The 12594-nt window shown below is 40.9% G+C and overlaps 1 protein-coding gene across 1 annotated transcript in view; it reads left to right on the forward strand.

The window, feature by feature from the left end:
• gpc3 (glypican 3) overlaps positions 1-12594 on the forward strand; it is a 277143-nt gene that overhangs the window by 120135 nt on the left and 144414 nt on the right. Inside the window, 1 exon segment of the mRNA XM_060927818.1 lies at positions 10048-10736. Within this exon segment, the coding sequence (XP_060783801.1) occupies positions 10048-10736 (689 nt within the window).

Below are 12594 nucleotides of genomic sequence, written 5' to 3' on the forward strand. Positions count from 1 at the left end.
ATCTCATCTCATCTCATTATCTCTAGCTGCTTTATCCTGTTCTACAGGGTTGCAGGCAAGCTGGAGCCTATCCCAGCTGACTACGGGCAAGAGGCGGGGTACACCCTGGACAAGTAAATTAAAAAAAAAAAAAAAAAAAAATATATATATATATATATATATATATATATATATATATATATATATATATATATATATACAAACAAAACCCTGATTCCAAAAAAGTTGGGACAATGTACAAATTGTAAATAAAAACGGAATGCAATAATATTTACAAATCTCAAAAACTGATATTGTATTCACAATAGAACATAGACAACATATCAAATGTCGAAAGTGAGACATTTTGAAATTTCATGCCAAATATTGGCTCATTTGAAATTTCATGACAGCAACACATCTCAAAAAAGTTGGGACAGGGGCAATAAGAGGTTGGAAAAGTTAATGGTACAAAAAAGGAACAGCTGGAGGACCAAATTGCAACTCATTAGGTCAATTGGCAATAGGTTATTAACGTGACTGGGTATAAAAAGAGCATCTTGGAGTGGCAGCGGCTCTCAGAAGTAAAGATGGGAAGAGGATCACCAATCCCCCTAATTCTGCACCGAAAAATAGTGGAGCAATATCAGAAAGGAGTTTGACAGTGTAAAATTGCAAAGAGTTTGAACATATCATCATCTACAGTGCATAATATCATCAAAAGATTCAGAGAATCTGGAAGAATCTCTATGCGTAAGGGTCAAGGCCGGAAAACCATACTGGGTGCCCGTGATCTTCGGGCCCTTAGACGGCACTGCATCACATACAGGCATGCTTCTGTATTGGAAATCACAAAATGGGCTCAGGAATATTTCCAGAGAACATTATCTGTGAGCACAATTCACCGTGCCATCCGCCGTTGCCAGCTAAAACTCGATAGTTCAAAGAAGAAGCCGTATCTAAACATGATCCAGAAGCGCAGACGTCTTCTCTGGGCCAAGGCTCATTTAAAATGGACTGTGGCAAAGTGGAAAACTGTTCTGTGGTCAGACGAATCAAAATTTGAAGTTCTTTATGGAAATCAGGGACGCCATGTCATTCGGACTAAAGAGGAGAAGGACGAAGAAACCTTTATTCGTCACATGCACACTTCAAGCACAGTGAAATTCATCCTCTGCATTTAACCCATCTGAAGCAGTGGACACATGCACACACTCAGAGCAGTGGGCAGCCACACCAGAGCGCCCAGGGAGCAGTCAGGGTTCAGGTACCTTGCTTAAGGGCACCTCAGCCCAAGGCTGCCCCACGTCAACCTAACTGCATGCCTTTGGATTGTGGGGGAAACCGGAGCACCCGGAGGAAACCCACGCAGACACAGGGAGAACATGCAAACTCCACACAGAAAGGCCCTCACCGGCCGCTGGGTTCAAACCCGGACCTTCTTGCTGTGAGGCAACCGTGCTAACCACTTTCACCACCGTTTCTTCTTCTTCTTCCCATCCAAATGATGTCTCTTTCAGGGAAGACCTTGCATTTTCCAACATGACAATGCCAAACCACATACTGCATCAATTACAGCATCATGGCTGCGTAGAAGAAGGGTCCGGGTACTGAACTGGCCAACCTGCAGTCCAGATCTTTCACCCATAGAAAACATTTGGCGCATCATAAAACGGAACATACGACAAAAAAGACCTAAGATAGTTGAGCAACTAGAATCCTACATTAGACAAGAATGGGTTAACATTCCTATCCCTAAACTTGAGCAACTTGTCTCCTCAGTCCCCAGACGTTTACAGACTGTTGTAAAGAGAAAAGGGGATGTCTCACAGTGGTAAACATGGCCTTGTCCCAACTTTTTTGAGATGTGTTGTTGTCATGAAATTTAAAATCACCTAATTTTTCTCTTTAAATGATACATTTTCTCAGTTTAAACATTTGATATATCGTCTATGTTCTATTCTGAATAAAATATGGAATTTTGAAACTTCCACATCATTGCATTCCGTTTTTATTTACAGTTTGTACTTTGTCCTAACTTTTTTGGAATCGGGGTTGTGTATATATATCAGAGGTGGGTAGAATAGCCAAAAATTGTACTCAAGTAAGAGTATTGTTACTTTAGAATAATATTACTCAAGTAAAAGTAAAAAGTAGTCGTCCAATTAATTACTTGAGTAAGAGTAAAAAGTACTAAGTGAAAAAACTACTCAAGTACTGAGTAACTGCTGAGTAACTTTTGTTTATTGATCAGGATGTCATAACAGGCAGAGATTTCATATATATTTCACACAAACTGTGTGTGTGTGTGTAGTTCTGTGTATTAACAATAACAACAAGAAGCTCAAGGCAGTCTGCACATAAACCATAACACTGTGTGTGTGTGTGTGTGTGTGTGTGTGTGTGTGTGTGTGTGTGTGTGTGTGTGTGTGTGTGCACGTTCACTCCATGAAGTGACTGTTCAGCTTTAACAGCAGCTGACTCTCAATTTTGCACTGTGAAGCTGTGACCTTTTAGCCGTGAACAGGTGAAAACAATAATAAATTAAATATTAATTAATTAAATCTTTACAAAGTAACATAATAACAAAACAATGGGTAGAGTTTACAAAGAAAAAGAAGAAAAAGGCAGTTTGCACATAAACCATAACACTGTGTGTGTGTGTGTGTGTGTGTGTGTGTGTGTGTGTGTGTGTGTGTGTGTGTGTGTGTGTGTGTGTGCGCGTGCATGTTCACTCCATGAAGTGACTGTTCAGCTTTAACAGCAGCTGAACATCCCACGTAATATCTCCTCGTACAAAAAAGACTGGAAATAATCCTGTAAGATGCGATCAACGATGTTAATCCTTTCATCTCCCAAAAAGTTGTTTACTGGCTCCATCTCACAGAGGAGTTAGCAAGTGGAAGTAACCAGCAAAAAGGTTGCTAACTAGCTGCCAGTGCCCAGCTTGGCTGGGTGGTGGTGGGGATTGCTAGCAAGCGGTCAAGCTAACAAGCTAATGCCCTTCCTTTTGTGAACAAGCACTTGTAGACAAATAATAAAACAAATCTCACAGAAAAAAAACACCTAAATCTTCACAAATCCCTCTAATCCACAACAAATACAGGAGCTTGAAAAATGGAGATTTCACAAACGATATGTTACGCGTTTTGTTATTTAGTAAGTTTTCACCAGTCTTCCATTCCCAGTTTTTGACCAGAGCCGTGTACAACTGTAACGCTATTGAGGAGCTGACATTAGGCGAGCAACCTTATTTTCATGAGCATTTTTTGGTTTCACATCAATAAAAAGTGATTGTTAGGAAGATTTTTTTGTAGTTTTATTTCTTGGTTCTCTGGTGTGTGTGTGCGTGTGCGTGTCTGTGTGTGTGTGTGTGTGTGTGTGTGTGTTATCTTGCCGTCTGAGGCCGCAGTGCGTCAATACATTTCCACAAAACAATGTATTTTACAGTTATTTCTGATGTTACAACAGGGCTAACGTCTGCCTACGAAGACAGCCAAAAGCACACAGCCTACTTACCGCAATGTGTTTCCTCAAATTCGACGCTGAGTTTTTATAAGCTGAAACGTCCACTGGTTTGGGGAGACACATGTGACACCGCATAACATAACTATTATTTTTTGTTGTTTGGAGAGTGAACATAGTTTGTATCTGTGGCCAGGGGTGTGCCTCTTCGGCTTGATGAGAAACGCTGGCCGCTGTCTCTGCCATTTTTCTTCTGCTTCCGTGCTCTTTTCCACCTGGATTGGTCTTGCCGCGGGAATTTTGTGTGCGGGCGCGCACGGCGGCTTGGCTCTGTTTGATTGGCGAAACGGAGTTAAACCATAGCTCCTCCCACTATGGCTCTGGCTGCTACATTTGATCGGTGAGATGCTGTCATGTGACAGAGCCTCTGCTGGAAGTCTCGACAAAACATAAACAAACAGACCACGCATCGCACGGATCAATAAAAATAAAGTAGCGAGTAATGAGCAGAATATAGCCCAATGTAACGGAGTAAAAGTACCGCTTCTTCTTCACAAATATACTCAAATAAAAGTAAAAAGTATGCTGCATTAAAACTACTCTTACAAGTACAATTCATCCAAAAAGTTACTCAAGTAAATGTAATGGAGTAAATGTAGCGCGTTACTACCCACCTCTGATATATATATATATATATATATATATATATATATATATATATATATATATACACATACCCAGGTGATTGTGGACACCAAGGACATCACACAGCGAAACTGCTGATTCACTCTCTGTCGATACTGTGCTGGAAGAGCAGGGGGTCATGTATCAAAAGAAGAAGCCCAATGATGGCACACTAGGGAGAATACAGCACATTGCATTTTGAGACATACCAGCGTGGTCACTTATTGGTCACTTAGTGCTGCCTCTAATAAAGTGCTTATAAATAAAAGACCATGTAATGGAATGTAAATAAAGTGTTGCACAGCATGAAAAGTAGATACCGTGGCGCATGTAAATAACTTACACACCATCTGCATGTCCTCATTTTACACAGCTGCATTTTTTCTTAATTGAATGACTGGCCTTATTTTTCTAAATTAGGTATATAGTGTGTGTGTGTGTGTGTGTGTGTATACACACACAAACACACACAGTACTGTGCAAAAGGCTGAGGCACCCTATGTTTTTTCATACAAACTTTGTTATAGATTTCTATTTTATGACTTCTACATTAGGGCCGCACGGTGGTGTCGTGGTTAGCACTGTCACCTCACAGCAAGAAGGTCCTGGGTTCAAGCCCAGCGGCCGACAAGGGCCTTTCTGTGTGGAGTTTGCATGCTCTCCCTGTGTCCGCGTGGGTTTCCTCCGGGTGCTCCGGTTTCCCCCACAGTCCAAAGACATGCAGGTTAGGTTAACTGGTGGCTCTAAATTGACCGTAGGTGTGAATGTGAGTGTGAATGGTTGTCTGTGTCTATGTGTCAGCCCTGTGATGACCTGGCAACTTGTCCAGGGTGTACCCCGCCTTTCACCCGTAGTCAGCTGGGATAGGCTCCAGCTTGCCTGCGACCCTGTAGGATAATGGATGGATGGACTTCTACATTATCGAGTCAGTACAAAAACATTTTAGAATTCCAAACATTCGGTTTCCAGCACAAAATTAAATGTTACAGGAAAAAAAATATATTTGTATCTGAGCAGCCTATTACATAAGACCACTTTTCAGATTAAAAAAAGAAAACATAATGAAGGCTCCTGGGTTTTGCTCCAAACTTAAGAAGCAAGTGTGACAGTCAATGTGTCCAGAAGAAATGTGACTAGTTTTGCAAGATGCTCAATAAAACCTACAGCTTATTTCCTTATAAAACTGCACTAACTGGACCTGAGACTACTATTTGTTTTTAAACCAAAGGGTCGTCTTACACTCAATATTGACTTTGTTTCATTTACTATTGCTTACAGTATTATTTTTTAATGCTGTAGCATTTCTTTTCATTATTTTTTAAAGCCATTTGTGGTCCACAGCATTTCTTTACATGTGCCTAAGACTATTGCACGGTATGTGTGTTTTTATATTTATTTATTTATTTATTTATTTATATAGTAGTGCTTGAAAGTTTGTGAACCCTTTAGAATTTTCTATATTTCTGCATAAATATGACCTAAAACAACATCAGATTTTCACACAAGTCCTAAAAGTAGATAAAGAGAACCCAGTTAAACAAATGAGACAAAAATATTATACTTGGTCATTTATTTACTAAGGAAAATGATCCAATATTACATATCTGTGAGTGGCAAAAGTAACTGAACCTCTAGGATTAGCAGGTAATTTGAAGGTGAAATTCGAGTCAGGTGTTTTCAATCAATGGGATGACAATCAGGTGTGAGTGGGCACCCTGTTTTATTTAAAGTACAGGGATCTATCAAACTCTGATCTTCACAACACATTTGTGGAAGTGTATCATGGCACGAACAAAGGAGATTTCTGAGGACCTCAGAAAAAGTGTTGTTGATGCTCATCAGGCTGGAAAAGGTTACAAAAACCATCTCTAAAGAGTTTGGACTCCACCAATCCACAGTCAGACAGATTGGGTACAAATGGAGGAAATTCAAGACCATTGTTACCCTCCCCAGGAGTGGCCGACCAACAAAGATCACTCCAAGAGCAAGGCGTGTAATAGTCAGCGAGGTCACAAAGGACACCAGGGTAACTTCTAAGCAACTGAAGGCCTCTCTCACATTGGCTAATGTTAATGTTCATGAGTCCACCATCAGGAGAACACTGAACAACAATGGTGTGCATGGCAGGGTTGCAAGGAGAAAGCCACTGCTCTCCAAAAAGAACATTGCTGCTCATCTGCAGTTTGCTAAAGATCATGTGGACAAGCCAGAAGGCTATGGGAAAAATGTTTTGTGGATGGATAAGACCAAAATAGAACTTTTTGGTTTAAATGAGAAGCATTATGTTTGGAGAAAGGAAAACACTGCATTCCAGCATAAGAACCTTATCCCATCTGTGAAACATGGTGGTGGTAGTATCATGGTTTGGGCCTGCTTTGCTGCATCTGGGCCAGGACGGCTTGCCATCATTGATGGAACAATGAATTCTGAATTATACCAGTAAATTCAAAAGGAAAATGTCAGAACATCTGTCCATGAACTGAATCTCAAGAGAAAGTGGGTCATGCAGCAAGACAACAACCCTAAGCACACAAGTTGTTCTACCAAAGAATGGTTAAAGAAGAATAAAGTTAATGTTTTGGAATGGCCAAGTCAAAGTCCTGACCTTAATCAAATCAAAATGTTGTTGAAGGACATGAAGCAAGCAGTTCATGTGAGGAAACCCACCAGCATCCCAGAGTTGAAGCTGTTCTGTACGAAGGAATGGGCTAAAATTCCTCCAAGCCGGTGTGCAGGACTGATCAACAGTTACTGGAAACATTTAGTTGCAGTTATTGCTGCACAAGGGGGTCACACCAGATACTGAAAGCAATGGTTCACATACTTTTGCTATTCACAGATATGTAATATTGGATCATTTTCCTCAATAAATAAATGACCAAGTATAATATTTTTGTCTCATTTGTTTAACTGGGTTCTCTTAATCTACTTTTAGGACTTGTGTGAAAATCTGATAATGTTTTAGGTCATATTTATGCAGAAATATAGAAACTTCTAAAGGGTTCACAAACTTTCAAGCACCACTGTACCTACAATTACTTGTCTGTGTTCACACCTGTGTGTGTGTGTGTGTATATATATATATATATATATATATATATATATATATATATATATATATATATATATATATATAAATTATGCTTTCTTTGTGTGATTTAAAATACAAATGTTATCTGAAATTGAAAGTGTAATCCATATATAACAGTGCAGTAACTCAATTATTTGATTTGAAGCTGATCAATCAAGATTTACATTTGTTAATTTCTTATTCATAAATGGACACACACTCTGGAGAAACATTTTTCTGAACTTGTACGATTTTCATGAATATGAATTTTCTAGGTATTGGAAATTTCATGAATATGAAATTTCTTGTGTAAATGCTCCTATGAATGATTTATGAATAAATCTGTTTGTGATTGAAGCCCAGTAGGGGGTACATTGTGTTTTCCAGCAACACTGCTATACTTGATAAACCAACACTAACACTAAATACCCTGTCTTTCCAATATCACTGCTTGCTGTTAAGAGAATGATCCACTCCTTAAATATGTGATCAGTCGTGGCCCATTTTTAGTGGACTGAATGCAAGCATGTTTAGGTAACCTACGTTATAGATGGATATGTCTATCTAATAAAGTAGCAACTGAGTGTATGTATGTGACAAAACATACTGTTTATAGTCATATAATGTATGCAAAATAGTGCATACTTTTGTAATAAGTGACTCACGCTTGCACTAATATGCCTCCTTCCTCTAACCCTATCTTATTCCCCGTCTTCATGTTCCTAAATCTCAGCCTGTTCTCTGTGCAACCCCCTCTCCCCACTTGCTGGTGTGGATTTGGAAAGGAGCCCTTTTATGCTTCTGCACTGATAAGACTCCACTGAGAGCTTTCATATCCATCTGATTGTTTCTGAGCTCTAGCTTACAAATTGTGCGGGTTTCTTCTCTCAGCATCTTTGAAGCTCAGCATCTCAAACAGCCTCCAGTGTGGATGAATGCTCTCTTTTTAAGTCTTTAAAACTGAAAAGCAGCCTTTGTTGTTCAGGAAGGTCACTTCTGAAAACTGTGGTTTCCAATTGAAATGGGAAGCTTTAGATTCTTTTTTGCTGTCTGTCATCTGTAGAGAGTGAGGGACTTTAGTCAGATTTACTAGATGTCTTTTGATGTGTTGCATCCTCACATTAACTCTGTATAACAGTGGGAGTGTAAACATTTCAAACAGGATTAATTACAGTGTCTTGCAAAAGTATTCATCCCCCTTCGTGTTTGTTCTGTTTTGTCGCATTACAAGCTGGAATTAAAATGGATTTTTTTGAGGGTTCACACCATTTGATTTACACAATATACCACTTGAAAGGTGCAAATTTTTTTTTTATTGTGGCACAAACAGTAATTAAGATGAACAAACAGAAATCTGGAGTGTGCATAATATTCACCCCCCAAAGTCAATACTTTGTAGAGCCACCTTTTGCTGCAATTACAGCTGAAAGTCTCTTGGGGTATGGTATGTTTCTATTAGCTTAGCACATCTAGCCACTGGGATTTTTGCCCATTCCTTAAGGCAAAACTGTTCCAACTCCTTCAACTTAGATGGGTTGCATTGGTGTACAGTAATCTTCAAGTTATACCACAGATTCTCAATTGTATTGAGATCTGGGCTTTGATTAGGCCATTCCAAGACATTTAAATGTTTCCCTTTAAACCACTCCAGTGTAGCTTTAGCATTATGTTTAGGGTCACTGTCCTGCTGGAACGTGAATCTTCATCCCAGTCACAAACCTCTGGCTGACTCAAACAGGTTTTCATACAGAATTGCCCTGTATTTAGTGCCATCCATCTTTCCTTCAGTCCTGACCAGCTTTCCTGTCCCTGCAGATGAAAAATATCCCCACAGCATGATGCATGGTGGTGGCAGCTTCACTGTAGGAATTGTGTTCTCAGGGTGTTGGGTTTGTGCCACACATGGCATTTCACATGATAGACAAAAAGATCAATTTTAGTTTCATTTGACCAGAGAATCTTCTTCCATGTGTTTGGGGGGTCTGCCACATGCTGTTGGGCAATCTCCAAACATGTTTTCTTAAGCAATTACTTTTTTCTGGCCACTCTTCCATAAAGCCCCAGTCTGTGGAGTGTACTGCTTAAAGTACACTATGGACAGATACTCCCATCTCCGCTGTGGATCTTTGCAGCTCCTTCGGTGTTATCTTTGTCTTTGTGGCATCTCTGATTAATGCCCTCCTTGCCTGGTCTGTGAGTTTTGGTGGGCGGCCTTCTCTTGTCAGGTTTGTAGTGGTGCCGTATTCTTTCCATTTTGCTATAATGGATTGAATGGTGCTCCCTGGGATATTCAAAGTTTTGGATATTTTTTATAACCCAACCCTGATCCATACTTCACCACAACTTTGTTTCTCACCTGTTTGGAGGCTCCTTGGTTTTCATGTTGCTTGCTTAGTAGTGTTGCAGAGTCAGGGTCCTTCCAGAACAAGTTGATTTATACAGACATCATGTGACAGATCATGTGACACTTTGATTGCACACAGGTGGATCTTAATCAACTAATTATATGACTTATGAAGTGAATTGGTTGGACCAGCTCTTATTTAGAGGTTTCATACGAAAGGGGGTGAATACCTATGCACACTCCAGATTTCTGGGGGGGGTTTTCATCTTAATTATTGTTTGTGTCACAATAAAAAAAAACTATTTACACCTTTAAAGTGTTAGGTATGTTGTGTAAATCAAATGGTGTTAACCTCCCAAAATTCCATTTTAATTCCAGTTTGTAATGCGACAAAACAGGACAAACACTAAGGGGGATGAATACTTTTGCAAGACACTGTAGGCATATCAAATAAATAAACTGATATTAATGTTTCTTTCTCTCTCTCTCTCTCTGTCTCTTTCAGAGGCCTTTGACATGGTGCTGCGCTTGGGCCGTAACTCAACTCTAACCCTGCTAAGGGAGGAGTTCCCAGGCCTGGGTAGTGGAGCCAATGGTGCTGCCACTCAGCTCTTCCTCGATATGTCTCTCTACATCCTTGGTTCTGATGCCAATGTGGACGACATGGTGACCACTTTCTTTTCACGCCTCTTCCCTCTTGCCTTTCGGCGCCTCTTGGGCAATGGGGCAGCGGCAGGAATCTCAGATGAGTGCATGCACAGGACGTGGCGTGAGGCGTTAGTATTTGGCTCTTACCCTAAGCTAATGATGACGCGCCTCTCACGTTCACTGCTGGCCACACGTCTCTTCCTTCAGGCGCTGAACCTTGGCATCGAGGTGGTGAACACCACACAGCACCTGAAGGCAGGACGGGAATGTGGCCGGGCACTGCTCCGCCTGCGGTACTGTCCACTATGCCAAGGGTTGATGGAGGCACGCCCATGCAAGCTAATGTGCTTGGTAACAATGGGCACCTGTCTTGGGGGGGCTGCTGAGGTGCAGCCACACTGGAGGGCTTACATGGAGGGTCTGGGCACTTTGGCAGCTGCCATGAGAGGAGGGCAGGACATTGAGGCGGTGGTGCTCAGGTTGCATGTCATCATCCGGATGGCTCTCAGACACATTGTGGGGGCCAAGAGCAAAGTGAACGCACAGGTCAGTTATACACAGACACCATTTGTTATAATAAGTAGTAGGACAGCTATTAATAGGGTAGCTGCAATCATGTTCCTTACACTATTTGTGCTAACGTTCTCTTCAGTGTTCTACTGCTTTTGGCATGTCCATGAAATGTTCTGACTATGCCAGCATAGTCTTGCTCCTGGTTTCAGTAGGGTCAGGTTTTAGACAGTTATAGCTTTCTTTATTTTTCAAGCAATGGTGGTTTAAAGGGTTAAGGCTCTGACTTACTGATCAGAGGGTTGGGGGTTCAAGCCCCAGCACTGCCATTGTTGTGTTTTTTCATCTCAACTTATCCACATCGACCCCACATAGAAGTAGGAAGAAGAAGATAGTTTTCTCCATTTTTCATTTATATTAAGACTATGGATTATTCAAAGAATCAAACTAGCAAACTCATTAATGACATTAAAGGAGTAATGCTGTCATTGTTTTAACCTAATTTCTATCCACCAATTCTGCAGTACATGTGAAATTACCACGGACAATAATTTTAACACATTTCCCTTGACTGAGAAAAGAACTGAATTTGGTCCTGCCACAACAAGTGCCCTTAGACTACCACTATAAGTGAATAAATTACTGCCTTTCTCTCCTCGGTGCAAGGAAACAATCAATTCCTGTCAATTCCTGGCTGTGGTAATTACACATACACTACGGATGCAGTAGAGAAAGATTAGTTTTGGAAAAGCACTGGATTATTCCATTCATACAATGAAGCCCCTGAAGAAATAAATGACATCTGTTTTACACATTTTGTATTTAAAAAGATTTAACTGACTAGAAACCTTTTTGTTTTTATTTTGTTAACCCATTGTGCACATGCTGTGTGACTCTCTGACACTAAACTGGGTAACTACACTGTAAAATGCTTAAACAGCAGCACTGCATCCAGCACTTTCCATAAAGCCGTGCCTGACAAGCTCCCAAGTGTATCTCTCTCCCTGCTCAGCAGTGACCCTTTCAGTGGGGCAGAAGGAGTTAATGAGCAATAACACACTCCAGTTGCTCTTGTGTGTATGAGGCCAAATGTTCATGAAATATTGAAAAAGTGCTGGCTCAAAGCTTGCTCTGTATCCAGTTTTTGCATGGTCAAGTCAAGTTTATTTGTATAGCGCTTTTAACAATAAACGTTGTCACAAAGCAGCTTTACAGTATTTGAACGACTTAAAACATGAGTTAATTTTATCCCTAATCTATCCCCAATGAGCAAGCCTGTGGCGACAACATGAGGAAGAAACCTCGAGAGGAACCAGACTCAAAAGGGAACCCATCCTCATTTGAGCAACAACAGACAGTTTTAACATGAAGTCAGTTTTGTTGATGTTTTAACTCTTCATTGATGGAAACTTGAGTGCAAAACTGTTCATGACAACCGCAGTCCTAAAGTTAGCAAGTCAACTGTAGTCCTCAGCCATAAAAGCATTACTGTAAGTGTCCAGAGCGTCCTCCAGGTGTGACTTTCAACTGTCCACATGGGGCCGTCCTCCACAGGAGCGATGTGATGAGACTCCAACCAGACACAGGGCATCAGGATGGATCAGGCAGGTCCGAGGAGCAGAAGAGGTCAGCATCTTGATCTCAGGACCGACATGTAACTCAGAGGGACAGATTTTTTTGGGGGGCTGGGGGAGAGAGAGAGAGAGAGAGAGAGAGAGAGAGAAAACGCAGGTTGTTAGGTATGCCCAATGTCACCTGAATAAGTAGGAACAGTATACATATTGCACTGAGTACAAGCAGGGACTCCGGCAACTAACTATGACAGCATAACTAAAAGGGGAGAGCCAGAAGGTAACACAGGCATGAGGGAGCCCCGAGACATAAAGCAGCCAGC

This window comes from Neoarius graeffei, chromosome 8, assembly GCF_027579695.1.
Source record: "Neoarius graeffei isolate fNeoGra1 chromosome 8, fNeoGra1.pri, whole genome shotgun sequence".
NCBI classification, from domain to species: domain Eukaryota; kingdom Metazoa; phylum Chordata; class Actinopteri; order Siluriformes; family Ariidae; genus Neoarius; species Neoarius graeffei.